Genomic DNA, 21,968 nt, shown 5'->3' on the forward strand with positions numbered 1-21,968 from the left:
CACCTCTGTAGCTATGGAAGTGAGATTGGATTTTTCTAGTATTTCTATTGGAATTGACAGAAGCTGTGAACATGCATCTGAGAAAAGAATTGGGTCTATTGTGTGTTTTCTTCCATAATGCAAATCACGTTCTTAAGAAACTATAGATCGTTACATTATAAAATTATTCTTGGCATTATAGTTTAAAGTCTCAGACCATAGACAGATTTTTCCTGGATTTTGAAAGAGGTTCATCAGAGAAGTTTAAACCTCCCCACATATTTAAACCAGGCATGTTTACATTGTACACAGAATAGAATTCCATTTTAGTGGGATATTTCTTCTAGCAAAGGTTTGAAAATTCAAAATAGTACAGTCCTTTGAAACATCTGCATGCTGTAGGCCTTGGGTATTTTTTAATCTTTCATCTTTTGTAAGTATCAAATTTCATTAGAAAAATAAGCTATAGGCATTCCGAACTAAGAATGGTGAAATTCAGTATTCACAATAACAATTCCAAAAATGAGCAGCAAAAGAGAAAATGTAGTCCAGCCTCTAGTGTAATGCTTTGCATCTAAATATCCTAAAGAGTAGAGAGATTTTAGGTACAGTTTGTTTTATTAAATTGTTTTCAGAGAATCACAGAAGTTTAGGGTTGGAAGAGACCTCAGGAGGTCATCTAGTCCAACCCCCTGCTCAAAGCAGGACCAACCCCAACTAAATTATCCCAGCCAGGGCTTTGTCAAGCCGGGCCTTAAAAACCTCTAAGTATGGAGATTCCACCACCTCCCGAGGCAACTCATTCCAGTGCTTCATTACCCTCCTAGTGAAATAGTTTTTCCTAATATCCAACCTAGAACTCCCCCACTACAACTTGAGACCATTGCTCCTTGTTCTGTCATCTGCCACCACTGAGAAACAGCCTAGCGCCATATTCTTTGGAAACCCACTTCACTACACAAGGATTTTTGATTTGCACTAGGTTAAATTCACAAGAGAACTTAAATTTTTAGGTGGTGTTCCTTTTCTAAAAATGTTTATTGTTAATGAGAATACATAAGTGATATTATAAATCTAACCTGTCTAACTTTTCAAAGGTTTTATAATACTCTGTCCACTATGAATGGTTATGATGTGAAAAGATTGGTTTAATTGATTTTTTTAGTAAACACATATTATGTATTTTGAGTTACTGTGATTATTTTGAGTTGTTGAATTCAAGCAAAAACCTTATTCCTGTTAAGAACTCTAGACTCTAGCCAGGCAATATATTGTATTGAGAAATCAGAATGAAAGCAGAGAGAATAATTCAAAATGGCTATTTCCTATCAGTTTAGAATATAAGTGTAGCAGCTGTTCTTATTCTTAATATACTCTTGAAAAGATTGCATAGTTTAATGAAAACTGTCTCTATTCATAAAACTTAAATACTCACACATGTAAAAAGTCATAACGTTTTGGAAAATAGTACTTTGTAAGGAATGCGCATGAAACATACCTGCTCCATAACTAGAACTCAATATAAAGTGTACTCAAATATGTTGGAAAAGCAAACTGAAAACAAACCAAAAGCAGTATGGCCAGATTGTGAATGCCTTAGTTACATTGGTGAGGCATTTACTCACACAAGTAGCTCTACTGAAGTTAATCATAGAATCATAGAATATCAGGGTCGGAAGGGACCTCAGGAGGTCATCTAGTCCAACCCCCTGCTCAAAGCAGGACCAATTCCCAACTAAATCATCCCAGCCAGGGCTTTGTCAAGCCTGACCTTAAAAACCTCTAAGGAAGGAGATTCCACCACCTCCCTAAGTAATCCTTTCCAGTGCTTCACCACCCTCCTAGTGAAAAAGTTTTTCCTAATATCCAACCTAAACCTCCCCAACTGCAACTTGAGACCGTTACTCCTTGTTCTGTCGTCAGTTACCACTGAGAACAGTCTAAATCCATCCTCTTTGGAACCCCCCTTCAGGTAGTTGAAAGCAGCTATCAAATCCCCCCTCATTCTTCTCCTCTGCAGACTAAACAATCCCAGTTCCCTCAGCCTCTCCTCATAAGTCATGTGCTCCAGCCCCCTAATCATTTTTGTTGCCCTCCGCTGGCCTCTTTCCAATTTTTCCACATCCTTCTTGTAGTGTGGGGCCCCAAACTGGACACAGAACACCAGATGAGGCCTCACCAATGTTGAATAGAGGGGAACGATCACGTCCCTTGATCTGCTGGCAATGCCCCTACTTATACAGCCCAAAATGCCGTTAGCCTTCTTGGGCACACTGTTGACTGATATCCAGCTTCTCATCCACTGTAACCCCTAGGTCCTTTTCTGCAGAACTGCTTCCTAGCCATTCGGTCCCTAGTCTGTAACAGTGCATGGGATTCTTCCGTCCTAAGTGCAGGTCTCTGCACTTGTCCTTGTTGAACCTCATCAGGTTTCTTTTGGCCCAATCCTCTAATTTGTCTAGGTCCCTCTGTATCCTGTCCCTACCCTCCAGCGTATCTACCACTCCTCCCAGTTTAGTGTCATCTGCAAACTTGCTGAGAGTGTAGTCCACGCCATCCTCCAGATCATTACTGAAGATATTGAACAAAACCAACCTCAGGACCGATCCCAGGGGCACTCCACTTGAAACCGGCTGCCAACTAGACGTGGAGCCGTTGATCACTACCCGTTGAGCCCGACGATCTAGCCAGCTTTCTATCCACCTTATAGTCCATTCATCCAGCCCATACTTCTTTAACTTGCTGGCAAGAATACTGTGGGAGACTGTATCAAAAGCTTTGCTAAAGTCAAGGAATAACACATCCACTCCTTTCCCCTCATCCACAGAGCCAGTTATCTCCTCATAGAAGGCACTTAGGTTAATCAGGCATGACTTGCCCTTGGTGAATCCATGCTGACTGTTCCTGATCACTTTCCTCTCCTCTAAGTGCTTCAGAATTGATTCCTTGAGGACCGGCTCCATGATTTTTCCAGGGACTGAGGTGAGGCTGACTGGCCTGTAGTTCCCTGGATCCTCCTCCTTCCCTTTTTTAAAGATGGGCACTACATTAGCCTTTTTCCAGTCATCTGGGACCTCCCCCGATCGCCATGAGTTTTCAAAGATAATGGCCAATGGCTCTGCAATCACATCCACCAACTCCTTTAGCACCCTCGGATGCAGCGTATCCGGCCCCATGGACTTGTGCTCGTCCAGTTTTTCTAAATAGTCCCGAACCACTTCTTTCTCCACAGAGGGCTGGTCACCTTCTCCCCATACTGTGCTGCCCAGTGCAGCAGTCTGGGACCTGACCTTGTTCGTGAAGACAGAGGCAAAAAGATCATTGAGTAAATTAGCTTTTTCCACATCCTCTGTTACTAGGTTGCCTCCCTCATTCAGTAAGGGGCCCACACTTTCCTTGACTTTCTTCTTGTTGCTAACATACCTGAAGAAACCCTTCTTGTTACTCTTAACATCTCTTGCTAGCTGCAACTCCAAGTGTGATTTGGCCTTCCTGATTTCACTCCTGCATGCCTGAGCAATATTTTTATACTCCTCCCTGGTCATTTGTCCAATCTTTCACTTCTTGTAAGCTTCTTTTTTGTGTTTAAGGTCAGCAAGGATTTCACTGTTAAGCCAAGCTGGTCGCCTGCCATATTTACTGTTCTTTCTACACATTGGGATGTTTTTTTCATGCAACCTCAATAAGGATTCTTTAAAATACTGCCAGCCCTTCTGGACTCCTATCCCCCTCATGATATTCTCCCAGGGGATCCTGCCCATCAGTTCCCTGAGGGAGTCAAAGTCTGCTTTGGGACTACGTGTGTGAATAATTGCTCACCAATAAGAGTAAAAGATTCACAATCTGGCCTCGAGACATTTCTAGAGAATATATATCTTGGGAGAACACACATACCACTAAGCTAAATTATATATTTTTCCTTTTTCTTCAGGTATAATTCATGGATCATCATTTGTTCTTGACATAAATGATTTTCTTCTTAAAACAAGTTTCAAAGAAAGAAGCAGAGCTCTAATAGGCCCCTTCTGTTGTTCTGTCAATGTGGAAGCTAAGTGGTGTAAGCACAGTGGCAATCCTGGTCCAGAGCAATCCATTCCAAAAATACATATTGACTTCAGAGGAGGGCTTATACAGGTCTGTATTTTTTTTATATATATATGTTTATGATGTTGTGAAGGCCAAGACTATAACAGGGTTCAAAAAAGAACTAGATAAATTCATGGAGGATAGTTCCATCAATGGCTATTAGCCAGTATGGGCAGGGATGCTGTCCCTAGCCTCTGTTTGCCAGAAGCTAGGAATGGGCGACAGGGGATGGCTCACTTGAAGATTACCTGTTCTGTTCATTCCCTCTGGGGACTGATGGGCCACTGTTGGAAGACAGGATACTGGGCTAGATGGACCTTTGGTCTGAACGTTAGTATGGCCGTTCTTATGTTTTTATGGTTCGGATATATAATTGAATTTGCCTTGAATTTTGATTCTCTGTCTAAACTGCACAGAAAACTTGTAAAGCTTTACATCATGAGACAGTTCACCACATTTGAAAATTTTTACATTTTAAAAGAAGTGTGTGTTTATGCAAAACTACTGATTAGACAAAACTGCATAGAGTATTGACAAGAACTGTTCAGGCCATTTTACTGTAGTGTAGCTGTATGTGTGTGTTCCCTTAAAAGTACTGTATCAGGTTACCAGCACTTAACATTTGGGCCTGTTCTGTTTTGTGTGTGCGTGCATATGTGCATGCATGCGTAATGCCTTGGGGCAGCTCTAACAAATGCACTTCAGTTTTTTAAAATGTACAAAAAATTCTCAGGGGAGTAATTGATAATTGTTGTTTGTGGCAATTAACACTCAGTTTTACATGCTATCCTCCGCTTCAGTTAAATGTGTCCGTAACTTGAAAACAGTCCAAGAAACATGGGAGTTTTTGAAATGAAGAATTCTGATTCTGTATAACTTAAGCAAGAGGGTTGTAATATAATTAGGACAAGATACACACCTATTTACAGTAAGATTTATAAGCACCAATGTTAAAAATAAATAAACTCCAGCACATAAACCATTCAATAAATATTTATAAACAAAATGTTTGCAGAAACCTGGATCAGTTTGTAAAAGTTGGCGAAATTGAAAAAGGACTATATTTATAATTAATCATTCACAACAAATAATTTGACCAGCTCTAAAAATGACCTCATGTATCACCATTACTAATGTGTATTACGATAGTGCCTAAAAGTCCAAAATGATATTGGTGTCTCTTTGTGCTAGGTTCTGTATCTACATATAGAAAGAGAGTCCCTGCCCTGAAGATCTTTCAATCTAAATAGACAAGACAGATAAAGAGTGGGAGAAAGGAATTGTTTATCCCCACTTCACAGATGAAGAACTGAGGCACAGTTAGATTACCTGTGCAGCCTTGGGCAAATCACTTAATTTGTGGCAGAGCCAAGAATTAAACTAAGTCTTTTGTGTCCCAGTCCAGTGCCTTAACCACAAGACCATCCTTCCTCACTACCACACCATAGTGAGGCAAAAAAGTCTATTGTCAGCTTTGACTATAAGTCACTCTCCTCCTTCTGACAGTATGAGCATTAAATGTTACTATTGAATCCTCCAGATCATTCCGTCAGGTATCTCTGTTTTTAGTCTTTGTTTCCCTCTCTTGTACACTTACAATTCATAGATGTAGGTTACTTCCTGTTCAGGACCGTTTGCCATTCTACTTCCACAAGGCTATACTTTCTCCCCCAATTTACGTGTGGCTGCAGAGGAAGGGAAAACATGGTTCTCAGCCAGCTTTACTGCAAGTCTTTTTAGATCTCCTCAGACTTCCTGCTTCTGTACTCATAGTGAAAAGATCTTTTGTCTCTGGACAAGTTAACACTCTGTTCCTTCCACCCACCAACTACAGACTTTTGACCTACCATCTGGTGGTTTCATCCTGTGATGAAATCAATAGATAAGGTTGCTTCTGTTTTTCTCTCTCTGCCTCTGGGTACACTTCTGCACTCAGAATCCTGAATCACTGGTGGTCACCTCATTGTGTCAGACAAATAGTTGAGATACTGCATTCTAGATAGCCTACTAGTTTTTGGTGTCTTGATATTCTACTGGGTCCAACACTGGAATTCCAAGGACCAGGGCTCAATTAAATTTTGAATGATGTGGCGTGGATTAGACCAGCTATCTCTTTAAGTTAGATGCAGAGGGGGTTCTGGGAATATGTTAGGGCAGTTGTTTAAAAATTACTTTGTCATCAGTTTGTCACTGGTTTGTCCAAGCCTGCAGGATTGCTGCAGACAGCAGTGTGAATGAAGAAATGCAGCACTGCTTGGCAAGGCGAAAGGGAACGGTTCATTAATTTCTCTCTCAGCCAGGAAAGACTGATCCATTCGTTCCCCAGTGCACTCGCTGCCTGCCGAAAGCACCCAGATAGGATTAGACATATTAGTGTTCAAATACCTGGGATTACAAATCATTCACGGTTATATGATTCACCATGCAAATCCAGTTAACATGTAACAAACATTGCAGAAATCTTTTCAACTTTTTTTTTAACCTTGTCAATTCACTTTTTTTTCACCTCTCTGCCTTTCTCTTTCCTTCTGCTGAAAAGGTTTATGTATCTTCAGAATGTTTTAAGTCTATTTTCCTCATTTTTTTCTACACACCTGAATGTTTTGATTAAGGGTGGCCTGAACTGGAACCCTAGATATGCACCTCCCTAAAATTTGGGAACATCTAACTGAGATCTCATCCAAATTCAAACTTTGCTGAAATCAACAGCAGTGCTTTCTGAAGATGGGCCCTCCCCCATGGAAGTGTGAACCTAGATACTAATCTATCCTTTCCCCAAACTCAAAATTGTTGGGATTCAGGGTTATGGTATGTCTGTCTTTCTAAGGTACTGATACCATAGTATCTGAGCATCTCAACATTTTTATATTTAAAATAAATTTAAAGTATATTTACCCTTATGAGTCCATTATAAAGAGAGTCCTGAGCTGCAAAGATTGGATCTAAGTCTGAATCTCAGTTAAAACACATGGTAGCATGTACATTAAAAACAAACAAACAAAAACCCCTACCAAAATAAAACACTGCACCACACACACACACTTTCCTGCCTGGGGAGAGGATGAGAGAAAGAGCAAGGAGATGGGAGGACAAGGATTTGGGTCTGGGGTTTTGACTATTATTTCACCACCTATTTTTGCTGTACTGTATCTCTCTTCCCCATGTTCTCTCACTTTCACTACTCCTCCCTGTTTTCTCTATGCTTCTCTTCTTTCCTTTTCTCATGATGTCACTCCCACCTTCTTATTCTGTTTTTTTTCCATTACTGTTCTGCCACACTACTCTCTCTTTTGATGGTTTTATGGGTGAGAAGAGAACTGGATTACCTTCCAAAGAAACCAAATACCAGGAATAAGATACTCATAACTGTTATGTGGTTTCTTGCTTGGGCAACATATCCAAGTCTTTCTCTCCCAAGAAATATTGTGAAATTTACTTCATGCTGCTATTCTTTATCTTCTGTGTTAGGTTTATTAGACATTTTTAATCAGCACATGCTCATGAATTGTAGGATAGTGAGGGACTACTGTGTCAATAACCGCACCTCCCCAGGCCCAAAATAGCCTGAATCTGATTGTCTTCCAGGCTTGCTGGAGAATTGTTGGAGAGTGAAGGGGATCTGAGCTTTAAAGTTGCCTAGTTTGCTGGCAGTGAGTTATACTGAATTTTACTGCTGAACTTTTAGGGTATTATTTGTGATGTGTTTTTAAGATATGTCCAGGATGGCTGCAGACTATGGAAAGGCATTTCTTGTGTGTTTGCATAAATCTAAATAAATAAAATAATAAATAGATAAATATGAAGTAACCTCTGTTCACTGGCATCTCTTTAAGGCACGCTGTTCTGCATTTTCAGTTTTTACCAATTTTCACCAATGAATTATCAGTTTTTGTAATTAAAGGAGTTCTGTTTTTACAGACTTACACCCGTTTATTAATCCACTCAATATTTTTTCAGGTACTTATTTTTGTTAAACACTAACACTTTACGTGATTGTTGAGTCCTGCAGCTCTAAGATTGAAGCAGTTCTGCAGAGTAAAACACAGAACACACACAGTGGAGGTTGGAAAATCAAACAATGTTAATATCATGCTATGATTGGCTCACAAGGAAATGCTGCCCACCTATTTCTTTGCATCCGTTTATTACAGTGCTCAATTTAAAAAATCAGTCCCTCACAGATAAAGATAGATAAGGTAAAGAAAAGGTAAACATGGGGCGAAAATGCAAATCTATGCCTGAATACCAACAAGAAAATCAGTGCTTAGAAATTTTCAAGAAAAAAAAAAGACAGGAGTGAAGAGGATTCATTGTGCTGCAAGTACTGCAGCATTGAAGTCAGTGCTCACGCTGACTGAATAAAGGAGCATGTCGAAAGCAAGCAACACAAGAAGTTTAAGGAAGAAAGTGAGTTTTGGGAATAAACAATCAATATCAGGCGCTTTCACCAGGGCTTTAATGAAGGAGAGGACACAGCACGATTGTGTCAATGAATTTGTGGGTGCTCTTTGTTTTGCCAGACAGCCACTGTTAATTGCAGAGGGGACTATTGGTGACTTTGTGAGACAATACAATCCAGCAGCAAATGCAGACAACCTCACTTGTATGTATCTGAAAGAAAATTATGATGCTTTAGTATCTAAACTGATGGAACGAATTGATGGAAATGTGGTGTCTGGTCTGATTTTTGACGAGTCTCTTGATGTTTTGGACCATCTGATTCTTGGCCTTTTGTTTTCATATTGTTATTTCAAAGCGAATAAACCTGCATTGTTTTGTGCTGATGTGACATTCATCCACTCTGCTGGTAGCTGTTTTGTTGAGGCAGCAATAACTGACACGATTCAGATGTACAAACTACTTTGGGAAAATATGGCCACAACTAACACAGATTCTGCTTCCTACATGGCTAAGTTTGCACGGGAGATTAAACTCAATCAGAAACCAGAGCTGCTACGTATTACCTGTCCTGCTCACCTGATTAACATTGCACTGTCAGCTCCTGTTACAGAAGAAATGAAAGACGTGAAATCTTGCATCATTGGATTTGGGGCCGTTTTCAATCATGTGAACAAGCTAAGGCTTTGTTTTACACAGTGCAAGACAAATGCAGAGCTGACTGCCTTTTTTACCTACCCCCGTTGTGCCACATCGGTGGATGAGCTTATACTTTGCTGCCTGTCATGTAAATAATGTGTGGACTGTGCTAATGCCTCTCCTAGATCACCTGGAGTTGTTTGGTTCTAAAGTAGAAACTCTGAAGAGACTAGCAAATAACCAAAATGACTGCCGATTCTGTGAACCATGGTAATGTTCATTGTTGAAAACTTGGGATCACTGTGTGACATACAGAAAACACTGGAGTTTTCTCCAAGTGCCAGCACATTTGCCAATACAGACATTTACCGGATCCTGACAACCAAAATCTCAGCTCAATTGAGCACAAAAGCTGCAGGAGTAACATACGGTGAGAAAACCCAGCTGTTTCTGAATATCCTTCCAACTCCAGAACACAAGAAAATCAAAAAAAGCATTCATGACTGTGGCCTGTAATCTGAACCCCAAAGTGTTTGGTGCCGATGATTCTTTTTGCAATGTCATCCAGGTATTGCGAACCCCTTCCTCAAAGTGAATTTTGCAGCAACTACGACTGTTATGCCAGAGTGTTTCAACCATTTGCCACTAAAGATGAAATTTCAAATCTGAAAGGGGAACTTACTACTTACATGAACACACCTAATCGTGACAATGTGAAACTGAATGTGCTGATTGTGCAGTCATCAAAATGCACTTCCCAACTTCAGCAAAGTGGCACGGCAACTTTGAGTGTACCCCCTCAATCTATTGATGCAGATTGCTTATTTTCAAAGTTGGACTACCTCCAAGACAACAAGAGGCTCAACATACTTCGAAGAAAATTATGCGCGTATATGCAAACCAGGATTTCTGGATAAACTACTATCTCTGAAAGACAAAAAATAGCTTTGTACATAAAAAAAAAAACCTTTAAATTATACTGCAGTAAAATGTGTATATTATGAAAGTTTCTTTGTTTTTCTTTTTTCCAATTTTCTTGGTTTTTTTTAATTTTTAACCATATTTCATACCCGTTTTAATGTTTGGAAAATAAACACTGAAAAATTCCCAGAATTTTTTTTTTTACAAATAAAAACTGAAAATGTAGAACACTAAATATATATGAGGAGGGTTCATCTTATCCTCTGCACTGTTCCTTCCTAATTTCCTTCTCTTGTCCACCAATTTTAAGTGTAATGAAAAAGTGTAAATGTAGTTGAAGGTTTAAGAAAACCCATAAAAACACTAACTAAAAGATCTACTGTGGAAACTTACTGCCAAACTTATATATAACTCGAAGACAATTTCAATGAACCAGACCTAATGTTCTCCAAAGAATCACATTCCTAAGTGCCCCATTTTATAACACTATGCTCTGAACAATTGAAACATTAAAATTACTTTCCTCACAAGCTTATCTGAAAATCTGACTCAGTGGGACTACTCCCAGCACTAAGCAATATGCCCAACAGTAAGTGCAGAGCAGGCCTTTAGATTCTAAATGCTTCAGCTCAGTGCCTGTCTATTTTTTATATATATGAGATGCATAGTATGCTTAGGATAATAAATAAATAATGACAATAAATGCATTCCTTAGACTGGAGTAAAAGACAAATTTGTCAAAAGGCATGCTAGAATCTTTTTGCCATTTAGCAGGTTTGCAGAAAGTTACAGTATATGAAGAGTATGCAGCAAAAAAAAATGTATGTTTTTATTTTTATTTATTGATTTATTTACTTATTTTGTTACTTTGTTTAAAATAATTACATATTTTTAAAGCAACATTTTTGTCATCTGTTTTGCTTTTTTCTTTTCTTTATTTTTTAATAAGGTCTTCTGGGGTCAAGAACATTTGAATTGTTTAGTTCTTCTCCATGAACTTCTGCAAGGGTACCTTACTGAACAAGGCAAGATGGAGACACTGATCTCTGATCAAACAAACCAGACTCAGTCGCCTATGGAAAGGAATCAGACCTCAAAAACTGAACATACCTCAGATGATCTGAGAACAGGCCTGTTCCAGTACATACAAGATGCAGGTAGGAATATTATTATTATTTATTATTATTATTTATTTATTTATTATATTTTATTTTAAATTACAAAGTAAGTTCAGTAGTAACCTTTTAAAGATCACTTACCTATTTTGAAGTTCTTTACCTTTTTTTGGTAAAGCAATTGAAAACATCTGTTGCATCAGTGTCTTTTTGATTTCTTTCCATTTAGCTGCAATCTTTTAAAAGTCAGGGAAATTGCTTTTTTATTTTCTCTCCTTTTGATCTTAAGAGATTTGTTTTTAAATACTTTTGTCTCGTAAACCAGCCTTTTCCTTTTTAGAAATTACATAATAGATTATAGCTTTCTTTCATTTGACAGAAGCGCAGAAACTGCCGAGTGCCTATGAAGTTGTGTTTTACAATGAAACTGAGGATAGTCCAGGAATAATGTTATGGAGATATCCAGAACCCAGAGTGCTTACCCTTGTAAGAATAACTCCTGTTCCTTTTAATACAACTGAAGATCCAGATATTAGTACTGCAGACCTTGGAGATGTTCTTCAGGTTGGTAATTCCTACTTTCATTAACAAAAGAGAAGGTTGTTATTATGAAGTTTATTCAGTGTTTTAGAAATTGCTGTTAGTAAAAATTGTGCATAAAACAAACAGGGGCCTAATGAAGTCAATGGGAAGTGAATTTTGCAGCTTGAACACATTGCTAATTTAAAATGAATCAAACAGTGTTTCCTACCATTTACCTGTGAAGGGTTTTCCACAGCCTCATAAACTACAGCAAACCTCAGCAGTTCTGGTTTTCCATCTTCTTGCTGTGGGAGGCTGATAAGTGCAGTCCAATCCTATTGCCCCAATCCATGGATGTCCTCTTCAGGAGCACTGTCTTCCTCCCTCTGTTCAGCTGGAGTGTGGCTGTATACCCTAGTAGTGTTCCTGCATCTGCCAACTGCATTCTCTTTCATTATTTAATATTTTTAATTCTTACTTTTCACTTCTTTCTGCAGGCCATCTTCTGTCTTATTCAGGTTTGCTTATTATTCAGCTTTGAAATAGTATTGCAAATTATATTAAATAAAATGTCCCCCTCCTTTCCAAGTTAGTGAGAGGTATTACATTTTTTTTTTATAACTGTAATGGAAGAGTTTCTGTTTTAAGAATTGAATTATGCACCAGTATGCATTAACTTATGGATCAGGTTAATCTCCCACAGAAATATGATATAATATCATTATACTGCACAAAGTGTTAGTGAGATCATTTAGGTGTCCTGCCAATTTCTTTGCCCTCTAGACAGGCAAGTTTCAACTCCCTTAAATTGTATGAAGGTTAAGAACTAAATTGATTTCTTCAACTAAGCTTGGCCTGAGGTCTCATCAAAGATGAAAATAGTGTTATCATGCACTGTCCTGAGGACTCCGTTCAGTCCATGTGAAAACCTGCAAATTGCAGACCTTAAAGACTATATTTTCAAAGCAATGTGCAACAAGTCTGCTGCATAAACCCCATTATAGTTAACAGGCTTTGTGGGCAAAATTCCACGTGTACCACTTTAAAAATTTAGCCCTGTGTAGTAATATAGGTTCTTCATTGAGTACGTCCAGGTGATTCCCACTGTAGTTGTGCATATCCCTCATGCATGCAAGACTGGAGGTTTTTTGAATACCAGTGTCTGTTGGGGCTGCATATGTAACCCACACACATTTTTAAAGTGGGTGTGGTGTTCTGTCCCATTTAGTGGCACTGAGACCACTTAAAGAGAGAGAAAAAATGAGTCTGCTCTACAGCCTTAGGTCCCCGGTTTGATCCCGCCCACCGACGACCAGGGTCTGTTGGCGTTACAAGTCAGGGCTTGTCCGGGATTTCAACTGGGAAGACTCTGAAGCTCGGGACGTGCTTCCTCAGCTAGGAGAAGTATTAACCCACACACTTACTGGGTGTGGTGTTCTGTCCCATCTAGTGGCATTGAGACCACTTAAAGAGAGAGATAAAATGAGTCTGCTCTACAGCCTTAGCTAACAGCCAGTTGGCTTTTAGCTTATGCAGTAGAGGTTCATGCACTAAGCTCCAGAGGTCCCTGGTTCGATCCCACCTGCCGATGACCAGGGTCTGTCGGGGTTACACGTATACGCTCTGTGCCTTCTCATGTTCCCATACAAGGGCATATGGGCAAGGTGTCTGCAACTCTCCCTCAGTTCAACCCACTAGTTCTTAGCTTTTGCTAAACTTCTACAAATCTTTGGTAAAATCTTCAGAACTACTTCTCATCTTCTGCATTGACTGCCATTAACTGTTTCCATCCATTTGAACCGAACTGGTTAGAACCCCTCAAACACTCTTGTACAGCATCCTTTGACGTGGCAAGATTTAAGCCCTGTCCATCCTGCGATGGGCTAATCCCTCTGAAAGAAGGAAAAAGCAGGTTTCTCTCCTGTGCGGGGACATCTCCTATACTGAGCAGATTCTCTGCCAGCTTATCATTCTCCATGAGAATGTGTAAGTTGCAAGATGCAAAGCTAAACCTCCATCTTCTAGGACACTCCATGAAGGTGTCATCAGACCCTGAGATCAGTTCTTGAGTTGTGCTTTCAGACAAGCCAGCTTCATTTAGCACCCCATCTAGCAGAAAAGCAACACCAAAGACAAGTACAGAGAAGATGGCACTGCTACTCAGTTCCAGTATCAATATTGATACCATCGCCACCAAAGCTGTTCTCAGCAGTCAAAAATGGTGCACCTCCTCTGGTGTCTACGTCTGGCTCCAAAAAGGGCCACTCCAAACAGAAGCAGAGATTCCAGACTCTGTGTCCTCCCATAAGGACAGATACTGTATGGTCGCTGAAGATAAATCTACCATGTACCTCATAGCATCGAGGGTTGGGGGAAAGGAGTAGCTTACAGTGCAGCAGACTCCTCCAGCACGAACCCCTGCTCTGATGATACACCCATTAGTGTTCGTGCCCACCAAGGAGGATGAGTCCAGAGGACCAAGATCACCATTGGTACCAAAACACCTACCTGCACCAGTAAAGACTCAGATACTGAGAATGCTGTATATTTTGGCCCTACCCTGGAGGAGGTCTACTCCTCCTCACCATCACTGTGGCATACATTCTTCCCAACATCTAGTAGAGAGCCGCCTTCTCTGAGGTCTGTGATCAATACCATAGAGATACCTAACACCTTACCCTACAGGACTCAGCCACCACCTATCCATCAGGAATAACCCTGAACTGACCAATAACCAACAAGCCAGCTTTATTCCTACAGCATGACACCATGGCCCTACTGGGTTACCGGCCACCCGCTAACTCAGGCATCAAGAAGCTGATTTTCACCACACTCAAAGAAGAGGAAAAGATTACCCTCCCAGTCAGCATTCCTGGCTGGACCACCTATGCCAGAGTACCAGGAAGAGCCAGATCCAGGGACAGAGCAGCACCAGCCCCCTGTATTACCACCGTAGGAACTTTCATCTTTGTTACTTGATGAAATGGTATCACTGGCACCAATGACTTTAAAGTGTTCCAGGAGCAACTTGTGATGATTGTCGAGACATTGGCAATTGAAACATCAGTCATATTGAAGAAATCCGTAAGCTATGTGATGTCAGTCAGCTTCTGGTCCTGCTGCAAAATGGTGAGAAGTGGTACCAGGCAACTGCCACAGGATTTGATTGCTTCTACACCCACCTCAGCCTGGGCTCCTTAGTTGTGTCAATGGTACAATAAAAGTTAGTCGAGTAAGAGTAGCCACAAGGATAAGGACCCCAAAAGCCTTGACCCTTTGTGAGAAAGTCACACTCCATTGCTTCCCTGCAGGGGCTAATGGCCAGTCCTTCCTGGACAAATATTATCAGGACACGGTGAAAGTAGTTGAAAAGAAGAACGGACTGTACCGCCCATAGTTTCAGGGCATTGATATGCATTCTGGACTCCTGAGATGTCCACACTCCTTGAGGTGGTCCCGGTAATGGAGTGTATATCCCCAGAAAGCACAAGGTGGCTTTTGAATCCTTCAGTGAGTACAGAGTACAGTCTGTCCTCTGGCTGAACAGCTCTGAGCCCTTGATCATGGTCTGTGTCTTTCTCAGGACGCTGGATGCCTGGGGCCATGATGCTTCCAAGCAAACAGCAAATGTGTCATGGATTGCTCTAGAGGAGCCTTATGCTATCACTCCCAGGGTGATATTCTCCTCCTTACTTGGTCAGATCAGTTCAACTATGCCTTTCCTCCGCTGCCACTTCTACCATCAGTACTTTACAAGATCCAACAGGATAGTGCAACGGTCTTCCTGATTGCCCCTTTCTGGCCCAGACAGTTCTGATTCTTCAACCTCCTGCGCATGTCATCTCTCCTGCAGATTACCTTCCTGACATTCCCCAAGCTCCTAACCCAGTGCAATGGCAAGATCAAACACCCCAATGCACGACCACTCCACCTCATGGCGTAGTATTTGGATGGGCATCATTCCTAGAACATGCATGCTCCTCAGCTATATGAGACATCCTTTCTAATAGCAGAAAGAACTCTACTAGAAAATGTTACCTAGCTAAATGGCAATGCTTCTTATCCTGGTCACAGCAAAGAGGCGTTCAGTCAGAAGCTACGGATATTCCCCTCATCCTAGACTATATCCTATCTTTGAAGACATTGGGTCTATCCCTCAGCTCATTGTGAGTCCACTTAGTGGTGGTCAGTGCACACCGTCCACCTGATCAGGGCTACTCCATTTTCACACACCCACTAACCAACAGATTCTGGAAAGGCTTGATAAGACCTTTCCTGCCTCCTCAGAAGATTGTGCCCCACTGGGACCTGAATCTTCTTCTTTTGGTACTAACCAGGCTCCCCCTTTTATCCTTTAGCTACTTGCTCCATGTCCATCCTCACCATGAAAATCGCCATTCTTGTAGCTATCACATCAGCAACAAGGGTCAGTGAGCTAGAAGCAATGATGGCAGACCCTCCATATACGGTGTTCCATAAAGATAAAGCTTCTTTACACCTATACCCCAAATTTTATTCCTAAAATAGTTTTGGAATTTCACCTTAGCCAAAACTGCATACATCTGCAGAAGAATGTAGGCTCCACTCCCACGATGTTCAACAAGCTTTGGCCTTTTACCTGCAGAGAACAAGACCAATCAGGAAGTCTCCGAGACTGTTTGTCGCTATAGCAGAAAGAGTAAGAGGGCATGCCATCACCACTCAGAATTTCCAAATGGATATCTGGCAGCATTCTATTCTGCTGTCGGCTCTCAAACCTACCTCCCCCTACAGGCGTAAGAGCTCACTCCACTAGAGCCTGAGCAATGACCATAGTGTGTCTTCAGGACGTACCCCTCCTTGACATCTGTAAAGCGGCCACGTGGAGTTCCATTCACATGTTTACAAGGCATTATGCCCTGGTTCAGGACTGGGCTGCCAATGCCTCCTTTGGGACAGAGGTTCTCTGCTGAGCCCTACCATCTTCATCCTCGCACTCTCCTGCTACCTAGGTACTGCTTGTCAATCACCCACAGTGGAATACAATATGCTTCTGAGGCAATTCTGCACCATTGCATACATAATTAATGAGCCGTGCATATTTTTATTTTTTTGTGCAGAAAACAGCTGTAGTTCTGCCTTTTGCCCACCAGAGGTCTCTGTGGCAATAGAACAGAATAGCAGTACCCGGCCAGCTAGGGAAGAGAAAGAGCCTGCCTTTTTCACAGTACCTGTTGGGCCAAGTCAGGAGACGGGGGCTATGAGGAGACAGACAGCATAGGGCTGCTGGGGAGTCACAGACAAGGGCTCATAAGGGCTAGTGTGGGAGGACAGACTGGGATAGGGGCTGAATGGGAGTGGAGGGCACAGAGTCACGGCGGAGGGAGGTGCAGGGTCACATGGGGACAGAGGAGAGGGTGCAGGACCACACAGGAACAGGTGGGTGTCTGAGTGGGGGTGAAGGGACACATGTGGACAGGGGCAGATGTGCCTGACTGAATGGGAGAGACTAGGAATCAGCCAGGGTCTGCATGGGGGACGCTCCCTAGTCCCTCCCCCCCCCCCCAAAAACCTGTTCCAAACTTTTCCCACTCATACCCAACAACCCTCCAAGTTCACACCCTGATTCCTTCCCAGCAATTACTTCCCTCTCCCTCAGCTCCTTTGTTTTTCTTCGAGTGATTGCTCCTGTGTATTCCACAGTAGGTGTGTGTGCTCACCACGTGCACTGGTGCCGGAAGTTTTTCCCTTAGCAGTACCCGTAGTGGGGGAGCACCGCTGCGACCCCTGGAGTGGCGCCTCTATATCGCACTATAAGGGGAGCTGCGCACTCCCCCCACCCTCAGTTCCTTCTTGCCGCCAGTGAAGGTCATCGGAACTTTGTGCTCCAGCTCTGCTGTAGCGCTTCTAGCTTTAGTAGTACAACTCTTCTTCGTAGATTGCTTCTCTAGTTAGTTGCCTGGCTCGGGGCATGCCCCGAGCCCCAGGCTTTAAGTCGTGTGACTCCTCTTGTAGTTCTATGCCAGGAGCGACCCACACTCTCAGTGTCTTTGCTGTCTGGGCGAGACTCACGTAAGTGAGCGTTATAAAATCTGCAGATAGTTCAAACCTAGAACGAAGCATGAAAGAGATATCCAACTCCGGGCCCTACTAATGGAGTTGGCATTGGTCCCGGCACGCTGACCCGACTCAGTGCCGGGCACCATGTAGTCGGTGCAGAGCGATGCGCCATCCACCAGTCAGCACCGCTCCCATGTTAAGAAGCAAGGGAAGACTCAGCGGCGCCGAGAAAAAGACGGGTGTGAGGCTGGACCCGAGTTGGGCAGCCCACGATCCCCCTCAGGACCCAGACCTCTGACTCGTGCAGAGCATGCCTCTCCTGCGGTGAGAATACTGTCGACGCCAGAGGCAGCACAGGCAGCGCGCGACATCCTCGCCCTTCCGGTGCTGGGTACGCCACCTGAGACTGGCCCCCGATCCCAAGGGAAGCTGCTGCTGGGAGCTCATCAACCAGGCCCGGTCCGGCATACCCCCCGCTCCGAGGATGAGGTACCTACCCGTTCTGTGAGGTCATCTCATAGCCCTGTCAGACTTCCACTCTGCTGGCTGATTCACTGGAGAGGGAGTCCCGAGGGTCCTCCACTACCCAGAGGGGTCGCAGGCACCGAGACAAGAGGCATCGACGCTCCTCTTCCTACCAAAGTTATGGGAGCAGGTCTCAACGCCATCGGCACCGACCCTCAGATTCGAGTGTTCGCTCCAACAGACGTCCTGCTCAAAGCACCCCTCGACTGTCACCGGCACCGAGGCATCGTAGCCATGGTCGCCGGGGGGAATCTGGAAGGAGTACCTCCGACGGGTACAAGTTTTCGTCGTCGAGGTCTAAATCTCGGGGCCGGCACCAACATGACCGTGGACGCTCCCGACGCTCGTACAGCACCGTGCATTCCTCAGTGACTTCGACTTTGGCACCCAGCCGCCCATCCCCGGCCCGCGCTGCTCCTCATGATCAAGCGGCTCCACTAGGTCCCCAAGCGAGTCAGTGGCAAGGGGGCACCTTGGCAAGGACAGTGGTGTCAGTGGGCACTGTGGCCCCAACTACCTACACCGGTGAGACCCCGTTCGGTGTCCAGGGCATCGCAGGTACACTTGATGTCCCTGCCTCGGCACTGGGAAAAATCAACCGGCACCGAACCAGCGGCACCGCACCCGGACTCGGACTTGGGGGTTGAACCACCGGTACCGCCTGATGCCCTGGGGGCAGACCCGGTCCCCTCACTGGCACCAGAGGAATCCATAGCGGTGCCACCACCCGCCTTGCAGGAAGATTTTAAGGCACACCAAGAGCTCCTTAGAAGGGTGGCCTCGAATCTCCAGCTTCAGGTTGAGGAGATGGAGGAGCCATCCGACAACCTGTTCAATGTATTGTCCTCCTCGGCACCGGGCCGTGTGGCCCTACCTCTCCACCATGGAGTGGCCAACATATCGGTCTCGCTTTGGCAAACCCCGGCTTTCTTGGCACCTATTTAAAAAAAGGCGGAGAGAAAGTATTTTGTGCCAGCAAAGGGGCATGAATACGTGGACTCTCACCCAGCACCTAACTCTCTGGTGGTGGAGTCTGTAAACCACCAAGAGAGCGAGAGAGTCCTGGTCAACCCGCGCCCACCCCCAAGGATAAAGACGCCAGGAGACTGGATACCTTCAGCAGGAAGGTTTATTCATCGGCGAACTTCCAGCTCAGGTTGGCAAATCACCAAGCCCTATTGAGCTGGTATGATTTTAACTTGTGGGGAACCCTGCCAAAGTTCAAATCTCTTCTCCAGGAAAGGGACAAGAGGGAGTTCAGAGCTTTGGTCGACGAAGGAGCGGCTGCGGCGAAAGCAGCCCTCCAAGCAGCTTCGGACGCAGCAGATACAGCGGCCCGTTCGAAGGCCTCAGCTGTTGCCACACGCAGGGCGTCGTGACTCTCGCTGTCGGGGCTGTCTGCGGAGTCCCAGTCCCTCATGCAGGACCTGCCTTTCGACGGGAAGGCCCTGTTTGCGGATCAGACAGACACCCATCTGCACGGGATGAAAGACTCCTGCACCACCCTGCAAACTCTGGGTCTATATGTCCCACCAGCTAAGAACCAACCCAGGCCGCAGACCTTGGCTCCTCCAGCTAGAGGCAGATATGAGCCCCCACCTAAGAGGCTGAGGGAGCAGAGACGCAGGTCCCAGCACCAGTCCCACTCGGCCCCGCGACCTGGGCCCTCCAAGGGCAAGAGGCAGGGGAAGAGGTGCTTTTGACTCTTTGAGGGGGGCCACCGGGCCTGTTGCCAGGGAAGCCCCCCAGTTAATAAAGTTTGTGTTCTGCAACCGTTTATCTGCCTTCCGAGTGCAATGGTCCCATATAATGTTGGACCAATGGGTCCTCAGCACCATTTCCAAGGGCTGCATGTTGCAGTTTGCTTCGCCCCCCCTCCATCACCCCCCACCCTTGGGGTCCCCGGGTATCCGGAGCATGCACTCCTGCTAGACCAGGAGGTGATGCACCTCCTCACCCTGGCACAGTGGAGAAAGTATCTCGGGAATTCTGGGGCAGGGGTTTTTACTCCCGGTATTTCCTGATCCTGAAGGCAAAAGGCGGGCTCAGGCGTATCCTCGTCCTGCGGAACCTCAACCAGTTTATGGTCCATTACAAGTTCCGTATGGTTTCCCTGGCCTCTATTATTCCATCTCTAGACCCGGGGGATTGGTTCGCAGCCCTGGACCTCCAGGATGCATATTTCCACATCCATATTTTCGAGGGTCACAGGCTCTTCCTCCACTTCCTGGTAGGGTGGGACCACTACCAGTTTATGGTCCTCCCCTTTGGCCTCTCCACGGCCCCCAGGGTTTTTACCAAATGCATAGTGGTAGTGGCAGCCCACCTCAGGAGGAATGGGCTGCAAATTTTCCCCTACCTGGACAACTGGATGATCAAGGGCAAGTCTCGATCCCAGGTGCAGGCCCAGATGAAATTCCTGCTGGCCACCTGTGAGAGTCTAGGCCTAGTGGTAAACGAGGACAAGTCCTCGTTAGTACCGGTTCAGTGCATACACTTCATAGGAGCGCTGTTAGACTCGGTGGTGGGTGGTGGCCACGGCCTCTCTCCCCCGGGACAGGTTCGAGATGCTCAAAAGTCTCATAGCCTCAGTCATGGCCTTCCCCGTGATGATGGCAAGGATGTGCCTTCAACTCTTGGGCCACGTGGCAGCATGCACCTCCGTGGTGCGACATGCCAGGCTCAGAATGAGGCCGCTCCAACTCTGGCTGGCCTCCCAATATTCCCAGGCCAGGGACGGCCTGGACAAAGTTGTCACATTACCTCCCAAAGTAGTGGCTGACCTGCAATGGTGGTCCCTCTCAGGCAACATGTTACAAGGGATCCCCTTCCGAGACACCCTTCCCTCACTAGATCTGGTGTTGGACGCCTCGGACCTGGGGTGGGGAGCCCATGCGGGGAGCTTCCAAACCCAGGGCAGATGGTCGACCACATAAACGTCAGGGAACTCAGGGCGGTGTGCCTGGCATGCATAGCTTTCAGCCTGCACCTACGGGGAAAGATGGTCAGAGTCCTCACTGACAATACGGCCATGATGTATTACATCAACAGGCAAGGGGGCACGCGCTCCTCAGCCTTGTGCCAGGAAGCCCTGGACCTATGGGAATTCTGCATAGCCCACGATATCTCTCTGAGGGCGTTTCACCTACCCAGCACGCGCAATATGCAAGCCGATCACCTCAGCAGGGTCTTCTCCCACCAGTACGAGTGGTCATTCCACTGGGAAGTCGCCCAGCAACTCTTCAGAGAGTGGGGAGCTCCCCAGGTAGACCTCTTTGCTACTGCCCAGAATCGTCTCTGTCCCCAGTTCTGCTCCAGGGCATGGGCAGAAAGGGGGGGCGATCTCTGACGCATTCCTCCTCCAGTGGTCCGGCCAACTGTTCTATGCCTTTCCACCGTTTCCACTGATAGGCAAGGTCCTGCAGAAAGTACAGGCAGACAGGTCGAGGGTCATACTCATAGCCCCGGATTGGGCCCGCCAATATTGGTACAGGACCCTCCTGCAACTGTTAGCGGCCTCCCCGTGGAGGCTGCCACTCCGCCCAGATCTCCTCTCCCAGGAGAGGGGATGCCTCCACCATCCCAACCTAGCCACGCTTCACTTGACAGCATGGCTGCTCCATGGTTAAATGAGGAGGAGGGAAGGTGTTCGGAGGATGTCAGGCGAATTCTGCTGGAGAGCAGAAAGCTGTCTATGCGACGGACCTACCTGACCAAATGGTTTAGGTTTTCTAGGTGGGCGGG

At 44.9% G+C, this 21,968-nt stretch overlaps 1 protein-coding gene across 13 annotated transcripts in view; it reads left to right on the forward strand.

Annotated features, from left to right (window-relative positions):
• Positions 1 to 21,968, forward strand: part of VPS13B (vacuolar protein sorting 13 homolog B) — a 943,390-nt gene that overhangs the window by 799,576 nt on the left and 121,846 nt on the right. For all 13 annotated transcript variants that reach the window (XR_010598024.1, XM_065582180.1, XM_065582178.1 and 10 more), the window contains 3 exons: positions 3,911 to 4,113; positions 10,973 to 11,180; positions 11,518 to 11,702. Coding sequence is in view for 12 of the 13 variants with exons in the window: in XM_065582180.1 (XP_065438252.1) it covers positions 3,911 to 4,113; positions 10,973 to 11,180; positions 11,518 to 11,702 (596 nt within the window). In the remaining variant the exon portion in view is untranslated. The remainder of the gene's footprint in view (positions 1 to 3,910; positions 4,114 to 10,972; positions 11,181 to 11,517; positions 11,703 to 21,968) is intronic.

The sequence above is a fragment of the Chrysemys picta genome, chromosome 2 (assembly GCF_011386835.1).
Source record: "Chrysemys picta bellii isolate R12L10 chromosome 2, ASM1138683v2, whole genome shotgun sequence".
Lineage (NCBI taxonomy): Eukaryota > Metazoa > Chordata > Testudines > Emydidae > Chrysemys > Chrysemys picta.